The 21,558-nt window shown below is 43.1% G+C and overlaps 1 protein-coding gene and 1 non-coding gene across 4 annotated transcripts in view; one reads left to right on the forward strand and one right to left on the reverse strand.

Moving 5' to 3' along the window:
* The window catches only part of MAPKAP1 (MAPK associated protein 1), a 229,787-nt gene that overhangs the window by 28,384 nt on the left and 179,845 nt on the right, over positions 1 to 21,558 (reverse strand). For 2 of the 3 annotated variants that reach the window (XM_065878524.1, XM_065878525.1), the window contains one exon: positions 15,592 to 15,732. The exons of the other annotated variant lie outside the window; for it this stretch is intronic. In XM_065878524.1, the coding sequence (XP_065734596.1) occupies positions 15,592 to 15,732 (141 nt within the window). The remainder of the gene's footprint in view (positions 1 to 15,591; positions 15,733 to 21,558) is intronic. 3 annotated transcript variants of the gene reach the window in all.
* LOC136125235 (U6 spliceosomal RNA) lies at positions 11,896 to 12,002 on the forward strand. Its single transcript, XR_010656003.1, has one exon. It is a non-coding gene; the product is annotated as a U6 spliceosomal RNA (small nuclear RNA).

Consider the following 21,558-nt stretch of genomic DNA (forward strand, 5'->3'; position numbering starts at 1 on the left):
CCGTAGTCAGTCAATATTGTTAATGTAGCTTGTTAATTTGATAGGATTTGTCAGGTAACTCCACTGGAAAATTATATAAAACTGTTCCAGATGAAAAGATGATAGTGACATGAACTTAAGTGATAGAACAATAGTGGAATATAAACCAGAAATGACACCCAAAGTGGCTGTTGATTTATTGCCGTAGTGAGTTTGGTTCTGGGCTCCCATGTATATTAGTGCTACAAATCTGGGTCCATTTAGCAGAGGGATGCGCATACATACATCACCAGCTCCTGCTCCAAGCCAAGGTCACTCCCCATTGCATCAATCTTTTCAACAGAGCCTACTTCACAAAGCAGGACTCTTGTAACCATCTCAGATATAACAGACTCTGGTCCTCTTTCATCTTTCTTTTATCATGTAAAGTACACTTTAACTTCTATTATTTTTATCTGCAAATTCTTACTGTATAGTTCATCCATTATGGGTTGTATCTCTGCATCAATTGCCTAAGCTCTGCTCGGCCACAAGAACACTTTCCCAAAGACACCCTTTCCTGGGGTTATTGTGCAGTCACTGTTCACAGAGGGGAACCCCAAGCCTGCAGTTTGGGGATGAAGATGTGGGAGACAAGCGCACTAGATTCAAGCCAGGCAGGCAGGTGGAACACCGTTTAAACAAGTGGTGAGTTCCAAAAGAGATGCGTGTAAATCAGATTTTTTTCTGAATCAAATCACATTTTCCCAGTGACTTCTAGTTTCAGAGATACTTTATCTTCATTTTGGATTGATCTGTAATTGGCAGGGGCTCCCAACACTTTAGTTTTAAGTTTCTCTGCCCTGCAGGCTTTCAGTCAAGTAGTTAATGATCTGTAAAACACTCGCCTGCCTAGAGGAGTCACTATTTAAAGAAACCTGTAGGGGAATCTTTCCTGACGGGAAAAATCCTTTTGTACATTAAATAACCTCACCCTACTTGAGATACGTGAGTCCAGCTTCTTAAAGCAGGGCACACGGCCCCACAGGACCCTATTCGCTCTTGCTGGACAGTGGCAGCCCACTGCCGGAGCCCATTTTCCTGAGCACACCCAGACCCTACTACTGTTGAAGACAGTCTGTGGAATCCAGCCGGGAAGCAAACAGGAGGAGGCAGCCTGGTGGAGAGGAAACCAGTTTGCAGGCTGGTACTACAGGCCAGGTCAGGGGCAAAGAGCGGTGAAGCATTAACTGGTACCAACTCTGTGCCAGAAAGGTTAGAAATCCTTTGTGTGCATTGATTCAAATCTCACAACAACCTTATGAAGTTGGTTACTATGTTTTTCCCTATTTTATAGATGAGGAACCTGAAACACAGGGAGGTTAAGTAACTTGCCCAAGTTTACACAGCTACAAAGTGGCAAGGCTGGAATTTGAAGAAAGCCAGGTAATCTGGTTCCAGAATCTGTCCCCTCATCCACTGCACTATTCTGCAGGAACTGTGCGAGGTGTTTTACATAACATATGCTAGGAGAGATGATGGTACTTGTCTAAGGCTGGGGATATTGATTGATTGACTGATTGATTTGGCTGCGTTGGGTCTTCGTTGCTGCATGTGGGCTTTCTCTAGTTGCGGTGAGCAGGGGCTACTCTTTGTTGCAGTGTGTGGGCTTCTCACTGCGGTGGCTTCTCTTGTAGAGCTCGGGCTCTAGGCGTGCGGGCTCAGCAGTTGGGGCTCGCGGGCTCTAGAGCACAGGCTCAGTAGTTGTGGCGCATGGGATAAGTTGCTCCGTGGCATGTGGGATCTTCCCTGACCAGGGCTCGAACCTGTGTCCCCTGCACTGGCAGGTGGATTCTTAACCAGGGAAGCCCAAGGCTGGGGAGCTTTTAAGTGGGAAAGCTGTGTTCATACTCAGAGCCATCTGGTTCCCAGGTATGATACTTTCTACTGCTCTGCACGGCCCCATTCAGCTAAGTCAAGAAGATGTGATAAGAAATTCTGCCCACCTAGTCTTTAGTTTCCTCTCTCAATTTTCACCAAGGAACAAATAATATTCAAATGTGCCAATAAATGTACACCTATTTTTGTTCATACATGGCAAACTGGAGCATGGAATCCTATCAATATTCTTCTGTTTGACCACTGAGCATGGTTCTGAAAAGTTTTTGTGTAAAGTCACTGAAGGAAAGGCAGAGGCACTCCTTAAAGTGTCATTTATGCACTACTTTATAGTAATTCAAATTATAAACATACGTCCAAGAAAACAAGGGAAGAAGCTGGCTTTTGTTAAGTTTACATTTCTCCAACTTAAATGGCCAACAAGAGTTAATACAACCATGTTAGAATACAATGCAACCATGAAAAATTATGTGTAAGAAAAGCTCTGACTTGGAAATTTTCTTATGACACTAGGTGAAAAATATTTATAGAAAAGAGATCAAAAGGATATGCTTCATATTGGTAAGAGTGGTCAACTCTGGCCAGTGGGACTACATCCTTTTCTATATTTTTCCAAAGTAGAAATTTCACCAAAAATAAAAAACATCATTTTAAAAGTTGACTTTGTTTGTTTCTACTTCAGAATTCAGTACTCTTTCCCAATTTTTATTTTTTATTTTATTTATTTATTTATTTTTGGCAACGCCATGTAGCTGCGGGATCTTAGTTCCCCGACCAGGGGTTGAACCTGCGTCCTTGGCAGTGAAAGCGTGGAGTCCTAACCACTGGGCCGCCAGGGAATTCCCTCCCAATTTTTAAAATGTGAGGAAGTAAGTATGTTAAATTCTGTAGCTGGTAATCATGAGAAGTGATCCTAAACTGAAGACTACTTCCACCTAGCAGTTCTCCAGTCCCTGAGGGGCTGGACTGCTGGGAAGGGCCCCCAGGAGCTGCGTTATGCCCAACCCGGTGCCACTCTGACAAATGGTCCTGGGGAGGCTCCACCCCAGCAGCCCAGCCGGTGAGGAGGAGGAGAGGATGGGGGCTGGCCCGAAGCAGCCGGAGTCAGCCCCTCCCTCGGAAACATTTGTTTCCTTAACCAGCTCTCCTCCCCAACCCACTTATCCAAAGCCATCCGTCATGACCTTTTCATGTTCTCACTTCTGACAGCTTCCAGATACAGTGAGTCAAACTTCACTGGAAGCAAACTATCACACCAACTGTCAAAGGCAGAAAACACTGCCTGATTGCTGTCCTCCATCAACGCCAGCACATAAATCCTTCCTTAACAAGACAGCCCAAAATAAACAAAAATGCAACTATAATGTATATACAACTCTCTGGGGAGACTATTTGTCCAATGCTTTAGAGTTATCACAAGGAGACCCTTGTCTGTTTTAGCTAACCAAAAGATTTCCATAAGAGGAAATGAGCCCTGTATATCATCTTCTGCTAACACAGACTGGGTACCTACTTGGGGCAGCCCCTGCGCTGGGTCCTTTTGTGTGTAGCAACTTAATGAGAGCTCACCACATCTCTACCAGGAAGGCAGTAGCAGCCCATTTTACATTTAAAGGCAGTAGTGCAGAGAGGTTAGGAATAGGGGACTTTGGAGTCACAGAGTCCTGAGTTCGGGTATCAGCTTCCCTACTTCCTAACTATGTGACTTTGGGAAAGTTGCTATAAATAGATGGTGATGATAATAAAATCCACCTCATGGGCTTGTTATGAGGATTAAGTGAAGTAAGACTTGTAGAAGTGCTTGGAATAGTGCTTAATCCATAGCTAGTGACATATACGACTACTTCTCATGACTATTGTTACCCGGAGTCAGGCACTGGGCTAAGGGATGTGATACAGACCCAGTGATGAGGGTCAGGACAGGGGAGTGAGCTCAGAGAGCCCTGGGAGGGATAGGAACAAGGGACCTGCCCGGCGCTAGTCTGGGGTGGGGGTGGGAGGTGATTCTCTCCGGGATCGGCTCTATACCCCAGTACTGGAAGCACCGGGATCCAGAACAACTGTCCACCTGGGAAGCCCAGTGCCCTCATCCCCACGAATCCTTGCAATAACCTCCCATCACCAAGAGGGCAAACCTCTTCCCAGCAACCTCCAAGAGTTCAATTCAACATCAGGAAGAACGTTCTCACATCTGGAAGTTGTGGAAACGTTTGTGCTAGGGAACCCCTGCCCTACAAGGTCTCCAAGTCATGAATCTGGAGATCTTGATCTCACTGGTATTATCCCGGGCAAAGTTACTTCTCCCTCGGTGAGCCTGAGCTTTTTCCTTTGTAAAATGAGGAAACAACAGTACCAACTCCTAGGGTGTCATGAAGGTAGAATGGCCTAAGCATGTACAAAAGAGCAGAGTGCCTGGCACATAATAAAGGCTCAATTATTATCAAAATTATTATTAAAAATGACCTCAGAAAGGTGAAATGATGTACTTGACCAGGGTGAATCAAGTTAGGAAACGGCAAAGCTGGGGTTGAAGCCCAGGTCTATGGGACTAAGTCCAGTCCGTGTGTGTTCCGACATGTCAGCTGTTTCCTATATGCTTGACTCTTAGAAGGCACAGCTGCCCCACAAGGCACACTTAAAATACCCTTCTAGTAAGCTGAAACACCAGTTTGGCAAAAATTAGGGCATTTAACATTCCATGCCTCAGTGTATTTCCTGAGTTATTGCTTATTTGCTTGGACATCATGAGCTGTAGTTCATTCATCAATTTCCTACAACTGTGAATCCAAGACTACAAAAGCCCCACTGCTGTTAAATCCTGGAGTAGCTTTTTATACAATTCTGCAGTCCTCTTGTCTTCAGGTTACCTAGAGCCTATGAAAGCCTGGAAAAGTCCCTGGGGAGTGTCACTGAACAACTCTTAGCCAGAGTGGATTTTGCTGAATTTATACAGCCAATCGATAGCATCTACAGAGCAGGCAGGGAAGTCTTTGATACTTCTCTGAATTTACCCACAGGATCAGACACAAAGGCTATTTGGGCTTAATGAGAGATCACCAAGTCTGGGGCTTTCATTTCCCATATGAAGAAATTGAGGCTCAGGGCGGGGATATGACTTGTCTGATGTCACCCATTAATGACAGCTATAACCATAATTCACATCCCATACTACCAAGCTAGGGCTTAAAAAGACCCACTTTGTCTCACTATGCATTATGTTTACAGTGATCAAATGCATGACAGTATAGGGGCTTGCCTGGTGGTGCAGTGGTTAAGAATCCGCCTGCCAGGGCTTCCCTGGTGGCGCAGTGGTTGAGAGTCCGCCTGCCGATGCAGGGGACACGGGTTCGTGCCCTGGTCCGGGAAGATCCCACATGCTGCGGATCGGCTGAGCCTATAAGCCATGGCCACTGAGCCTGCACGTCCAACAGCCTGTGCTCCGCAACGGGAGAGGCCACAACAGTGAAGGGTCCGCGTACCGCAAAAGAAAAAAAAAAAAAGAATCCGCCTGCCAGTGCAGGGGACACGGGTTTGAGCCCTGGTCCAGGAAGATCTCACATGCCACGAAGCAACAAAGACCGTGCGCCACAAACACAGCAGTAATGCTGTGCTTCCTAAGAGAATTTATAATATCACCTGCAGAATGAGGAAAAACCTGATCGTCCCGACGCCCAGGCCCCAGTACATTGTCAGAGCTCAAGTGCCAAGGATGAGGAAGTGGTAAAAAGAATACGGAACCTTGGCAAACTCTCACGTATCCGATTCCCACTAATTCCATTATGCCAGTGGTTCTCAACGTTTTCCAATTCCTAATTCTTTCTCAGCCATCTGAGGAGCCTGACACATTGTCACTAGTAACCGTGGATTGCTGAACAGGAATTCTCAAAAGGGTAGATCTGGGAGCAGAGAGGAAAGTATACAGTTAGAAAAAGCCTCTCGAGTTTCCGATATTCCCTGTCAGGGGATTTTCCCTTGACTCGATCACTGCATTAAGCATTAATGTGGTAAAGAAATTTTCTGGAGGCAGTCTTGATAGTATCTGTCCTGCTACCTCATAAATTCATTAGGATTTGATAAACTCTATTCCAAATTTTGGTTCAGAAAATGTTGTCACAACAGGGATAGAACAATTATTTAATACTAGAATTTATTGCTAGTTTATTACTATTAACACTAGAATGCTGGGACTTCCCTGGTGGTCCAGTGGTTAAGAATCCGCCTTCCAATGCAGGGGACGCAGGTTCGATCCCTGGTTGGGGAACCAAGATCCCACATGCTGTGGGGCAACTAAGCCCACAACTAGAGAGCCTGCGTGCCACAACTGGAGAGCCCATGTGCCGCAACTACAGAACCCACACGCTCTGGAGCCTGCATGCCACAACGACAGAGCCCATGTGCTCTGGGGCCCACACACCACAACTAGAGAGAGAAAACCCGCACACCACAACTAGAGAGAAGCCTGTGCACCACAACGAAAGACTCTGCGTGCTGCAACTAAGACCCGACACAGCCATAAATAAATAAATAAATAAATATTTTAAAGAACATTAGAATGCTAGAATTTGCATTCTCAAATTACTCAAGGACCCGGGGATCCTGGAGTTAAACATGATGCAAGTCTCCTCATGAACGTTTTAGTGCCTTTGAATGGAGAAGGGTATCTCCTTAGTATTCAATATGAAATGGAAGAGTGGAAGGAAGATCAATCCATTTCTTAAGAACATGAATTTTCAGATTACATAATGACTTGAACTATACTCCATAGGTATCCCATTGGAAAATAACAGGGGTGGATATTTTATTCATACAAGCACATGACCTACTTTCAGTGTCAGAGTGAGCTTGAGGAGTAATAAAGTCCAGGCCACAGCTGTTGCTTCCACTCACGTAGTTTTGTGTTGTAATGTGTCTCTTAAGTTTGCACAGTACATATTAAAAAATAATACTGTGATAAGGTCTTCTTTGAGTGCTGGCTTGTAGGTACTGACCGGAGGGTTAAATAATAACTGCAATAGGATAAACCAGGAAAGACAACAGATGGCAAACATGCTGCCTCTCATCATGCTCAGGCCCAAGGCAGACATTTTTAATCAATCACAGAGTTTATGTTGCCCTCAGATGCAGCCTGAGATGCTACCTCAGCACAATGCTCTGGGCAGCCATTACAAACTTGGAGTTGTTTATGAGATGAAATCTCTTTGCTTTCTCTAAGGTATGTGCTACTGTACTTGATGCTTTTGTTAAAAAACTACTGTGATCACAAGTGTTATGATTATGCATATGGATTGTTTTATGAAGAGATAATGGAGGTAACCATGGAAACTTCTGGTAGAGGTTGTTTTATAATATAATCTTTATCTGTAAACCCTATACAGAATTTGTATATCCTATGCAGAATTATGTTAGATTATATATGCAGTAATGACACAGATGGGATTCATGGTATATTACGTATTCAGTAACATATTCCTTTGGTGACATAGGGATGGTCAATATGGACAAATGATAAGGTGAAGGAGTCAAGTTAGCACAAGTGGCACAACTATCAAAACATTTCTCAGCCTGAGACCCTGTGCTGGGAAAACCAGGCTGACCTGCCCAATAAGTAAAAACAAGCGTTGGACAAAGAGATAAGGGGTAAGAAAGTCCTTTGAATACTGTGAGATTGCATTTCCCAAACCCCATAATTAAGAAGAGATTCTGAGCCAGCAGGTCTGGTATGAGGCCAGGGAGTTGGTGAGTCTGATACACGGTCATGGTAGGAACCACTGCCTTAAAGTACCATATAAATGAGAGGTATGCTATGGTCATGTCTTGACCTTTCTCTGCCTTGAGTCTTACATGGGTTTATGGGCAGCCCCTTGGCTGGTGTGTTGTAATTCAGTTTCCGTCAGCCAGCCAACAAGAACTTATTGATAGTATACTATGGGCTTCTTAGATCATGGCTGGCATTAACCATCTGACCCTTTTATTTATTTATTTATTTTTGCGGTACGTGGGTCTCTCACTGTTGTGGCCTTTGCCGTTGCGGAGCACAGGCCCCGGACGCGCAGGCTCAGTGGCCATGGCTCACGGGCCCAGCCACTCTGCAGCATGTGGGATTTTCCCGGACCGGGGCACGAACCCGTGTCCCCTACATTGGCAGGTGGACTCTCAACCACTGCGCCACCAGGGAAGCCCCTATCTGACCCTTTTAGATTCAATTTCCCCAAACCTACTTCAACCTGCCAGCCTTGGCATGTTTGGGTAGCACCCATGTCTTAGTGCCTGATCCTACGGTCAAGCATACAGGAGCTCAAGTTAATGGAAAAAAATCTCAACTTGGTATAAGCTCAGGCAAGGTCTACACTTAAAGGGCACCTGTACTTTTACGCCCAACATGGAAGGGAAGCAGACAAGATGAAATAGTCCAAAAATACTTTTTGGAAATACAGGAATGACGGCTTTGTTTGCTGAGTTTTCCAGGTTGACAGAGCATGGATGGCAAATAGATTTCAACTTAAGAATGAAGTAACGCCAACTGATTGGTAGGGACTGCTTATAAGGCTGTGCTGGATGGGACTTCCCTGGTGGTCCAGTTGCTAAGACTCCGTGCTTCCAATGCAGGGGGTGCGGGTTCGATCCCTGGTCGGGGAACTAAGATCCAACATGCCACGTGGTGAAGAAAAAAAAAAAGGCTGTGTTGGAAATGATTCTGAGGTCACGTCTGGGCCCAGAGGGAAGAAGTGCAGTGACTGATTAACAATGTGAATGGAGGATGGACTAGCAGCACACGTGCTACACTGACACTGACCTCCAGATGCTAGGATAGGGAGAAGAGTGAGGGATGGGCAGAATTTTTGGAACTGGCCAACTAGAAGTAATCACTTCCTTGGCGAAGGGACGTTATTAATGACTGACGCATCTGTCATGTGATGGGATTTAGTGTATAGGATTGAGTTTCAGTCCCAGTTCTGCTACTGGGACTGGATATCCTACTGTATATCTGATGGCTGACAGGGAGGGAGAGAGAGTTAGTACTTATTAAGTAACAGCTATGTCCCAGGAAGCACTAAGTGCTTTATATACATCGCATGATTTCATTAGCTCCTCCGAGCTTCAGTTTTGTCATGAAATGGGAATAACATCGTCAGTGTGCTGTGTCAATTAAATATGGTAATGCGGTGAAAGTTCACTGTATACCGTACATTGTTATATTGATAGAAATACAGAGCATTAGTGCAATGACGATCCGCATTCAAGGCATGATCTAGTTGTTAGCCACAGGCCTCAGCCTCAGACAGTCTTGGATCCCAGCCTCATTACTTACTAGATTTTCCCTTTACCCCAATCTCCTCAAATAAAAAATAGAGATAATATCAGTACTATCTAATAAAGTACTATGATTACAGGAGACAACGCATGTAAGAGAGTGATCAGCAGAGTGCTTGGCACATAGCAAGCATTTGATAAGCGATAACTGCTTTTAAAAATTATAATTCTTCCTGTTATTATTTAAAAAGATCAGATCTTTGTCCCAGGTTTCATTAATGGACTCCAATCAAGTTTTTCATTCATATAAAAGTCTGATGGACCATTCTCTGCAGGAGTGAGAAATCTCAGCATATGCTGTCCTTTGCCAAGCAGGATTGGCCAATTTTAGAAAGCAACAAGGCTGACCTGTCTGTTTCCGTTGATGACGGAGAAGCATCCAGAATGACGGTGATTTCTGGCTTGGTGGGTAAATTTACTAGATGGGTAGCATTTCCCTCAAGGACAGACTGAGTGGCATAGAGCAGAGGATTAAAATGGTCTGTCCCCATGTGCAGCTTGTGTGAGGAGTACTGTATCACATCAAAAAGTAAACCTGGGGGCTTCCCTGGTGGAGCAGTGGTTAAGAATCTGCCTGCCAATGCAGGGGACACGGGTTCGAGTCCTGGTCTGGGAAGATCCCACATGCCGTGGAGCAACTAAGCCCGTGAGCCACAACTACTGAGCCTGCGCATCTGGAGCCTGTGCTCCACAATGGGAGAGGCCGTGACAGTGAGTGGCCCCCGCTCGCCGCAACTGGAGAAAGCCCTCGCACAGAAACGAAGACACAACACAGCCAAAAATAAATAAATTAAAAAAAAAAAGTCAACCTGAAACGTTGGGTGAGGGATGGGGAGCGGGTTGAGTGAGAACCGAAGTTGCTGCACGCGCCGCTTAGGCTGCTCCCTAGAGTCAATGCACTGCCACTGGGATGGGGTGTGTTTGTGCCTGAGTTTCTGTCCTTTCTGCCTGTGACTGGAGATGGGCACGATGTAGGATATGCTGCTTGACAACCAGTAAGATATGATACATCCGGATGGGCAGTAACACACTACTTCATTCATTTCTCTTTTTAATATGATGAAGAGAAAAAGCTTTTAAAAAAGAAAAAAGCTCCTTTCCACAGAAAAGCCATATGTGATCACTGTAAAAATTCCAGGGAAAAAAAGAAAAAAAATCACTTGTAACTTTACCACCCATTGATAACTATTGTTAGCATTTTGATATATTTCCTTGGAGGAATTTTTAAATATATATATATTTATGTATACATGTGTTGGCATATATGTGCTCATGTACATATACTCATATTTGCATAGCTGCAAATCATACTGTGAATGTTATTTTTTCTATTTTTTTTTACATCTTTATTGGAGTATAATTGCTTTACAATGGTGTGTTAGTTTCTGCTTTATAACAAAGTGAATCAGTTATACATATACATATGTTCCCATATCTCTTCCCTCTTGCGTCTCCCTCCCTCCCACCCTCCCTATCCCACCCCTCTAGGTGGTCACAAAGCACCATATTTTTTCTATTTTAACATATTGATACATTCTCATTTCAAGAAAAATTTTGAGAGGGCTTCCTCTCAAAGGTTTTATAACATTTCTGTACATGGCTGTACCACAGTATACTTAAAACACACTGCTGATCACTGGATTATTCAGTTAACAATTTGTTATTAAAAGAAATGCTGAGACTAAAAAAAAAAAAAAAGTCTGGTGGAAAATTGATGTAATTTTGGGTTTTGCAAATCAAAGTCTGAGTCTCTTATCCCCTGACTTTCCCAGAAACAAACAGCAGACAGTAAAACTAGGACACTGGCCCCTACTCCCCAGTCAGGAGGCAGGCTGCTACAATGGCACCGCAGAGCTTGGGAATGCCGAGCCTCGGCTCTGCGCTCTCATGTACCACTAACTCAGAGTGGACGGGTGGTTTTTTGTGGAATCAGCAGTGCTGCTGGGTAAATGCCGCACACAGACACTTACCACTTAGAAGAACTTGCCACAGGGGGCAAGTGGAATCTCTGCTCTGACTGACACAGGATGGACGAGCAGAGGAGACCATCCATCAGTGTCAGGAAAGATCTGAAGCACCCGGCTAGTCAGTTGAAATAAAATAAATTATTTACTGATCTCAGAATCCAGCTGCTCACTTGAATGCTCATAAAGAACGTTTGCTGCCCTGAACTTCGCAGTAGATGCTGTTTCAGAAAGAAAGAATTTCTGGACTACTGTGTGCAGCCTTTTGTTGTTGTGAGAATGAAAACGGTGTTATCATCTGCTTTCCAAGAAGGAAGTAAGGGTCTTAATACATACCTGAGCTCATCTACATGCAAATAGGAAATGAACTTATTTATTCACTGCATGATATAGTACTTGTGGGCACAGTTTATCCGATTGTCACAAAATTACTTAGGATTAATTAATGAAGTTTTTGCTTATAATGGTAAAGACTGAATTTAGATTCATAACAGAAACAAATGTTCTGACAACATCTAATATTTTAGAAGTTCCTCAGTTGTGACTTTCCACCAGAGGGTGCTATGTGTGCCACTGGAAGCATTCAGAGGTGACTGGGACCAGCTTCCAGTCACCTCATTTCTGAGATCCAATGCTCTAGGCAGAGACACTTGCATTACTATCATCATCTATTTCTACCTGACAAGTCTCCACCATGACTTTGCCAACAGAGCCACTACTTAATTTGAGTGACCTGGTTAAATACTTTCAAGATGGTGGACTAGTGCTCACTTTGGCAGCACATATACTAAAACTGGAACGATACAGAGAAGATTAGCATGGCCCCTGTGCAAGGATGGCACGCAAATTTGTGAAGCGTTCCATATTTTTATACCCTGAGAAAACCATAATTCAAAAAGAGTCATGTACCACAATGTTCACTGCAGCTCTATCTACAATAGCCAGGACATGGAAGCAACCTAAGTGTCCATCGACAGATGAATAGATAAAGAAGATGCGGCACATATATACAATGGAATATTACTCAGCCATTAAAAGAAACGAAATTGAGTTATTTGTAGTGAGGTGGATGGACCCAGAGTCTGTCATACAGAGTGAAGTAAGTCAGAAAGAGAAAAACAAATACCATATGCTAACACATATATATGGAATCTAAAAAAAAGGTCATGAAGAACCTAGGGGCAGGATGGGAATAAAGACTCAGACCTACTAGAGGATGGACCTGAGAACACAGGAAGGGGAAGGGGAACGGGTAAGCTGGGACGAAGTGAGAGAGTAGCACTGACATATATACACTACCAAACGTAAAACCGATAGCTAGTGGGAAGGAGCCGCATAGCACAGGGAGATCAGCTCGGTGCTTTGTGACCACCTAGAGGGGTGGGATAGGGAGGTTGGGAGGGAGGGAGACACAAGAGGGAAGAGATATGGAGATATATGTATATGTATAGCTGATTCACTTTGTCATACAGCAGAAACTAACACACCATTGTAAAGCAATTATACTCCAATAAAGATGTTAAAAAAAAAAAGATGGTGGACTAGGAGAGAAAGCAATAGGCAAAATAAACATAATGACAATGACAACAGCACTAAGATAAGCTACTATGGGCCACTTTCATACACAATCTTGAAAGGTAAACATTATAATTCCCACTTCATAAATGACTAAGACTGAAAGGGGAAGGGACTTGTCTAAGCTGACACTGCAGGCAAGTGGTAAAGCTGGGATTCAAACCCATTTTTGCCTGCAGAACTTGGGCTCTCTGCACAGACCCTTTTGTGGACTTTTTCCTTTGAATGAATATACAGATCAGAATCTGATGAATTCAAGTTTGGCTTTTTGCCTTTGGAAAAAATGTGGGCAAAGAAGCCTCGCTCTTGATTATCTTTCCAAGGCACTGCTTTGCACCTTGGGGAACAGCAGGGATTATGCTCACCTGGGAAAATCCTCACCTTGTACCCTGGACCTCTATCTTGACTGCAGTCAGGCTACTTACTGGGCTTCTTAAAACTAGACCCACTCAGAAAAAGCAGACCCTCTGTTACTGGGAAAGCACTGCAGGCAAACACAAATGATGTCTGAGTAGCATTCTTATTTTAGCAAATTTTTTTTTTGCGGTATGCGGGCCTCTCACTGCCGTGGCCTCTCCCATCGTGGAGCACAGGCTCCGGACGCGCAGCGCCCAGCGGCCATGGCTCACGGGCCCAGCCGCTCCGCGGCATGTGGGATCCTCCCGGACCAGGGCACGAACCCGCGTTCCCTGCATCAGCAGGCGGACTCCCAACCACTGCGCCACCAGGGAAGCCCTAGCAAACTTTTAATTGAAAATATACAAAGTGTATAAATCCCAAGAGTTTATATAACTTGACTTTTCCACAAAGTCTACATACTCATGTAATCAGCCCCCAGATCAAGAAACAGAACCTTACCAGTACCCCAGATGCTCCCCCAACCAGTCACTAGAGCCTCTTCACTCTCCAGGATAACCACTATCATTACTTCTACATATTACTTTTGTGTACTTTTGAACATTATATACATGGAATCATACAACATGTGCTTTCTCCCCCTTTTTTGGGCATCTGGCTTGTTTTTGAGCAGCCTTATTAATTTTACTTCTATGAGAGATACCAGAAAAAGCATCTTTAGAAAGAACAACGCTGAAGAACTTTATGTTTTAAGAATTAACATTAAATAAACAATTTTTACCACTTTAGAGGTTTTTTTTGTAAGGAGGGAGAAAGAGGTTTACGGAGGGGGAAAAAAGGTAGGTTGTGTGTGTTCCAATTCAGATACTGGGTGCTAATTCATCTATTTAGTCTGTCAGAATCACCATCATCTTACAAGCTCTTGTTTACTGAGCACTTGCTATGTGCCATGCACCTTTCTAAGTATTGCGTGTGTGATAATGACTTTTCATCCCCGTAATTACCCTATCTATGAGACAGACTATTATCTTCATCTTACAGAGGAGGAGATTGCGGCTCTGCATCACTTGACTGTGTTGATACAGCTAATGAATGAGCCAGGGTTTGAACCCAGGCTTCTAACTCTTCAGTCTGTCCTCCAAGCTTCCACTATATTGCCTCTCCACTAACAGCTCACAGTCTCCACTAACAGCTCACTAACAGCTCACAGTCACCAACTGCCAGGCCCTACGCTAAGCTAAGTGGAGTATCTGACTCATTCCCCACAGCAATCCTAAGAGGCTGGCACACTGATATTCCCATTTAAACAGAATGGAATCAAGCCTCAGAAAGATTAAGACACTTGCCTAATACTGCTGGTTGTCGACAGAGCCACAATTTAAACCAAATGTGATTCTGATGCTCATCTCTTAATTAGTAAGCTACTGTCAGCATATCTCAAGCTCCTGTCGGTCAAGTTGGGATGAACATTTGAGAGCTTTTTGAGACTTATTACAAATTAGCCACACTAATGCCCACATTAGAAAAGGTTTTATTATGAGACATTTACAAAACATTTGTGAGAAACATAACATTAGTGAGCCTTAAAGTTAGAATTCAAACTTTCTCCCTTTACGCATGAAGCAAACGAAGCCCAGGAAGAGGCAGTGTGGCAGAGGTCTCGGCAGAGCCCGGGAGTAGCTCAGCTCCCTGACTGGGTAAGCCTGGCACCTGTACCCGCTCCCCTGCCCTCCCATCATCCTCTTTTATGCAGCAGGTGCATTCCAGTTGGCCAGACCAGGGTTCTGCCCCTGATACCACTACCTACCTGCTGTGTGAGCATGGGCATGAGACTTCACCTCTCTGCACCTCATTTACCTTCTCTGTCAGATGGAGACAGTAAAAGTACCTACCTTTTAGGTAGGTTAGTAGTGCATGTAAAGCACTGAGCACAGTGCCTAATACACGCACATACCTATAGATGACGGCCATGAGGATGGTGATGATGTTGGCTTATGCATATTCTGCTGACTACTACGACACTTTTTCTACCTCTGTTAGGTTTAAGTCAAAACAGAAATTTAGCGCTTAATGGAAACAAATTAACCCCAAATATTAATTGGATTTTAGTTCTAGATTATCTGGTGAGGATCCAGATATAACTTCTGAGATCATTAAAAAGCTTCCCAAATAAAGGCACGAATGAATAAGGAATGGATTCATGGAGTAAGAAAAGGCAAGTAGTAATGTTACAAAGCAGTTCTAAGGATAGGATGTAGGAGAAATACAGAATGAAAATTATGGAACTTCACATAAGTCAATCAGTTTGCAAAGAGTCTCAAGTTAGTTCTATTTCTAATATTCTGCTTCATAAAAACGAAGACAAGACAGAGCACTCAGGTGGGAAAAAGGAGTTACTTTAAATTTCACTGCTTCAACATTTTCTCTGAAAACAAATTACTGTTAGTCATTCAGGTCACATAAAAGTTGTATGTTATTTCTTTCCCTATTTCGACATTGACCACTGATAGAAAGTTGACACACTTACCTAACTGTACATCAGTTGTGAATCGGAGTCTGTGAATCATGCTGACTTTGAATGACTTGTAATGGTGGCTGCTCAGCATATCCTGTACTGTAGCTATGTCAATTTGCGAATCCTCCTCAAAAACCCCGTCTGCCCTTGAACCTGGGGAGGAAAAAGCAGTTTAACACATAAAGATACATGAGGCTTGGCAAATGGTGTCTGCTTAAAATGCTTTGGGATAAATTAAAATAATATGGGCTATTTAATTTGGAAAAGAAAAGGCTGAGTGATGACTTAATAATGCCATTCCAGTAAACAAAGAATGGTAACATATTAATCACTGAACAATTAATTCCACAAACACTGCCTGTTCTATGGCAGGCCCTTGGCTGGGCAGCAGCAATACAGAGGGCAGAAAAACTCCTGCTCGCCAGAAGCTCTGTCTCCACAAGAGTAAGTCAAAATCACAAAAGCATGGGTGGTCACACTTCTTGCTTCCTTTTCTATTAATTTTCCTGATCATAAAAGTAGTCCATGCTCCTTGAAGAATCCCTGTTCTTCCCACGATTTGCAAACTGTCTGTTTATCAACTTCCTGTCCTGCGCCCCACAGCCTCCAGTGGTTCAGGTACGAGCCTGCTTGCGCTCAGACGGCTGTAACAGTCTCCTCAATGGCCTTCTGGCCACCAGGATCCCTCAGCAGTCCAGCTACTACAGGACTTTCCGATTTATCTTTCTAAAGGTTTGATCACTCATTCACTCATCAAACGTGTAGTGTTGCACTAAGTACTCTGATACTGATAGTGGGGACAAATAAGAAGACTGGAGCTCAAAAATCTTCCCTGGCTTCCCAAGGCCTCCTGAATGAAGCACACTCTTTTCAGTCAAGCAATCGAGGACATCCACAATCTTGCTGAAACAGAAATTTCCCATTTTATTTGTCATTTCTAACACATACCTTCTCTCAGCGCTTCCCAAACTCCTCAGACTATATATAGGTTCAGGTTTTTCTACTTCTGGTTCTTTGCTCACGTGGTACCGTTGGCCTAGAACATCCCTCTGTCAAAACTCCACCCAGGCTAGCTCAGATTCCACCTCCTCTTGAACTCCATGGCAGCTTGTTTATACTGGACTTGGAGCCAGGGAGACCTGGGCTCAATTCCTGGCTCTGCCTCTAACTTACTGTGTGATATTGGCCAAATGACTATTTCTCTCAACCCCAGCATCTGCCATCCACAGAATTACCAAAACATATTTAGAGAACCTAGTATGTAATACGCTTAATAAATAGCAGTCATGATTATTTTTATTCTCTTGTCATAGTGGATCACATTTAGGCTTGCACTAGAATTGCTGAGTGGTTGCTGTGTCCTAAATTGGAAACTTCGTGAGGATCAGTAAAGTCTCTTATTCATCTCTACATCTTTTCCTGCAAGCGGTACACGTAACTGGCATGCTCTCACTAAACTTTGCTAAATAAACAAATCAATCAATAATAATAACGATAGCTAGTACAGGTGAGTACTCATACATCAGGCATGGTGCTGAGCGCTTCACACATGCATTTAAGTCTCAAGACAACCTGGTAGGTAGGTCCTATAATTTTCGTATTACACAGATGAAGAAGCCGAGGCTCTGAGAGGCAAAGTCACACGCCCAAGGTCACATAAGCAAAGCTAAACTAACTCTCGTCACCCCCCATGCCTGAGTTTGAAATGTGGTCTTCTGAAGGTGTGGCTGCTGGTGGGAGGGAGCATCTGTCTAGAAGAGGCCAACCAGAGCGGGGTGCCCAAGGCCTTGTGATGAGTACACAGAGACGGTTCCACAGGGAGACCACGAGAGAACTCCTTGGCACAGAGTTGGAGGAATGGAAAACTCTAGATTTGGGCATAAAACTGGAAAATTCTCTATGCCTACCAATTACACACTTTCCTTCCCACAGTTATTCCTTACAGGGGAGGCTTTTAAGGCAAAGCTGTTTTCTGATGCCTTCACATTTAACTAATTTATCAGGAATTGTGTGTTTTACTTCCAAACACTACAACTATTCCCAGCTTGGACCATTCTAGCACCTACAAGGATGCTTTCCCCTCGGTAAGGCTGCAGCCTCGGCCTTAATGGGCCAGTCACCGAATGCCTGTGACACAGTCCCACGTGTTGACCTCTCCGCCCAGGTCACCCTTCTTCCCATTGCACTCCCTCCTGGCCTTTTCCTCCAGGCCTCCTCCCCATCCCTCTGATGAGCTTGGCTCAAGTGACATTCCAAGGAACCCTAAGTCTAGCTCGGCTCTGTCTGTCACTGCACCCTGCATTTCCCTTCAGGTTATTTATCACAGACAGTAATCGTCTGTCTCCACCACTAGACTGTAACCCCAAGAGCAGAGGCAGAGTAACTGCTTTACTAAACACCACAGCCCAGACCCTGCTAGTGCTACCACGCACAGAATAAAGCAAGAGCTCAATAACAATTTGCTGGATGAATACCGAGTGCCGTATCCCCAGGATCAGAGAGGCGTAGTGACTTAACCAACATCACATTGCCAAGACTAGCAAAGTTGCACTCGACGTCTGCAAGGGTCATTTGGTAACCCTGTTTCCTTTCTCTGGAACACCTGTGATTTTGGATACAGATGCTGTGATCATGATTGCTACTGTCTCCAGAGTAATGTCCACATCGCAAGCCAAGAGGCTGGCTAGAAATTAAAGTTTCAAATAGTTATTCATTTTCTCCAAATATACCTTTTACTAAAACAGAGCTGCCAAGATGTGTTTACTTTTACTTTAGAACTTTTTAAACTGAGAATTTTGGAGAAATACTAAAATCCTTTCATGTTTTAAATCATTTAAAGCCATCTTTTCTGAGAAAATGCCATTATTAGATACAACTCAGCTTAAGAACTTCTGTTTTCTTTACCAATTATTATTTTCTAAATATTGCAGGTATTTGATTTGGAAAGAGGTAACAGCTCATTATGCTAAAATGCCAATTATTTTGAAAAAACCACACTTAAGAGTTTTACGTTTTATGAGGTTGGATTAAAACTAATTTAAAAATTACTATAACGTGACATAATTCTTTACTGAGCAATTTCAATGCCAGCTGCTAATAAAGCATCTTAGATGCTTTTAGATAAAGTGGTGCATAAATATGACTGGAAATTGATTTAGCTTCTTGCAGAAGCTACTGAAGAATGACATATTTTGTTTAATACACCAGCTAATGTAGTCCTAAAAGCTCAAACAAGTGCCAGTTTTCACTCCTAAATTTGCTGTGCGAGATTAATGAAAACTTTATATTTTGCTGAAATGTTAATAATGGGCAGATGAGATGATAGGATTTTAGTAGAGGTCTTAAAGCTATGGAATAACCAGCAAGGCTTGTCAGTTTCCTCATATTAATTTTGTTCAAGACTTATATAGCTGGAGCTGGCTCAACACATTAATGCTTCTTGTATTGACCTTCTACTCTCTGACAGCGTAAATTCATATCCCATTTAAGGATTTAAGTCCCCTTGATACTTGGGTGAGTTCTGAGCCTTGCCCCAGTTGACAAGGGGTGTGTTTACTTTTATGGTCAAAAGGGGAGCAGCACCGGGGGAGCAGAGAAGGAAGAAACAGTCCTGCACTCACCTCTGATACACGCTGCTCACCCCCAAGCAGGTTATCTGCTGAATGGGAACAACTTCTGGTTTTGGAGTTCCAGTGCCATTTCTCAAAGTAGGCTCAGGAATTCCTCTGCTTGGAGGGGATGTGTCTGTGTGTACAGATCAGTCAGCCATGCAACCTGCAACTACTGTCCCCATGCCTGCAGTGTGCTAGACTGGGAAGGGACATTGATGAAGATAAGGCAGGGTTCCCGACCTTCAGGAGCCTACAAATTCACTACAGAACACCAAGAAAATAGGTCAAGGCAGAGAGAAGTGCCCAATAAATGATGCATGCAACAGACACTTAATCTAAAGGCACACATCTGAAGCAGAGCATTACAGCAAAAGCATTTTTTTTTTTTTAACCGGGAAAGTTCTGACTTTGCATTTTTACTGTTTGTATCCTTCTGGAAAGGGGTGAACCCAAACACACATGAAAGATGCTTAATACTGCACCACAGTGCGTATTAAAAATATTACTGTACTATCAACTTCACATTCCAAAACGACTTCTGTTAAGAGAAGACATTTTTATCTACTCGAAGTAAAAAATAGAACCAGAATGTCTTAAAAATAAACATATTAAAAAAAAACACTCCCCAAACTGTTAATTTAATTGAAATATAACCCTTTGGTATTTTGTTAAATTAGCAATTAAAAAGGTCACAAGCAATTAAATGAAACAAAAGCCACACTGTGTTCATCTACATTAATGCTGAATTGGGTCTCCTCATGAATGACAAGATAAATTGTAATGGTGCCTTCAAAGACTTCACAATGTATTTTGTCAAAGTCGAGAGTGTTAATGTCTCTATGTGCCATGGATTACCATAATGTATTGTGTCAAAACGCTTGAGCTGCAATAACTCAAAGATGTATTGTGATAGATCAAATTTTTGAGGGGGGGCCTAAAAGTGACTTGAGCACCAGAGCTCAAACGGACTGACAACAGGCTCTGGAAGGATGACAGAGAGCACATTCATGATACAGAAAGCACTGGGGAACAAGCAAAAAATCCAAGAGAGGAAGGAGCCTAGCTGTCTGGAGTAAGGAATCAGGAAAAAAGGAAACAAGGAGTGGCACTTGTCTTAATGGCAACACCAGGCCAGGGAAGAGGGAGCAAAGGGAAGCAGAGAGGAGGGGAAGGAGGAGGCTGGCGGGGTGTAAGGGCTGCACCGAAGAAAGAAAGAGGAGGTACTGAGAGAGAGCCAGGATGTGGCCCTAGGGCTTAATAACACTGGAAGGAACCTGGAACATCAAGTTCAGAGATGTAGATTCAAATCCTAACTCTTGACACCATGGGTCAAGAGCAGGTCAAAAACCTTGCCCAAGGTTCCACCGTTGGAAAGAGGCGGAGCTGGGACAGATCTATCGGACTCCGGAGTCATGTTCCTTCTCCTGCCCCTCCTCACATTCCTACAAGCAGCAGCAAGGACAGGGACTGCGTGGGTAACTGTAAACTCTAAGTCAGTGGTTCTCAAAATGCAGCTCAGGACCCCAGGTGTGGGGGGAGGCGGGTCCACAACCTCAGTACTATTTTTATAATAATAACAGTAAGACATGATTTGCCCTTTTCATGCCTAATATCTTACAAGTGCACAAAGTAATAAAAAAAGTTCATTGATATGTTTCCGATTCCACATTGCAACCAACCTTTAGGAAACTATCACTTGAGTTTTGGTATAGCAACGAATATTAATATGCACTATTATCTGAAAAGGCTACTGAAATACTCCCCTTGTTTCCAACAACCTATCTATGTCAGCCAAATTTTCTTCATATACTTCAACCAAAACAATGTATTGTAACAGACTGATTGCAGAAGTAGATATGAAAATCCAGGTGTCTTCTATGAAGCCAACATTACAGAAATTTGCAAAAATAGAAAATACTGCCCACTGGTTCAGGAGATTAGTCAATAACTTATCTTCCTGGTGGAACAAAAATAAATGCTTTTCAGAGAAAGGAAAACAAAACAACAAAACAAAAAAAACCCCAAACCAAAATAAAAGAGTGCTCTTATCATTAAATTTTTAAAAGAAAATATTTTTATTTTATTTTAAAAAATTTTAATAAAAATGTTATTTATGTTCACATATAATGGATTTACCATTATTTTTAATGAATTCGTAAATATTTAAAAATCTCTCCGTTTTTATTCCTAATAAATAGATATAACTCAATAAACAAAAGCTCTCTGAGGCCCTCAATAAATTTTAAGAGTGTAAAGAGGTCCTAAGACCCAAAAGTTTGAGAACTGCTGCCTTTATTGGTTCTTATGCCATGTTTTCATTGTTCCTGGATGCCCATTTGGACAACCATGATGGGACAGAAAAGTGCAG

This window comes from Phocoena phocoena, chromosome 6, assembly GCF_963924675.1.
Source record: "Phocoena phocoena chromosome 6, mPhoPho1.1, whole genome shotgun sequence".
NCBI lineage: Eukaryota > Metazoa > Chordata > Mammalia > Artiodactyla > Phocoenidae > Phocoena > Phocoena phocoena.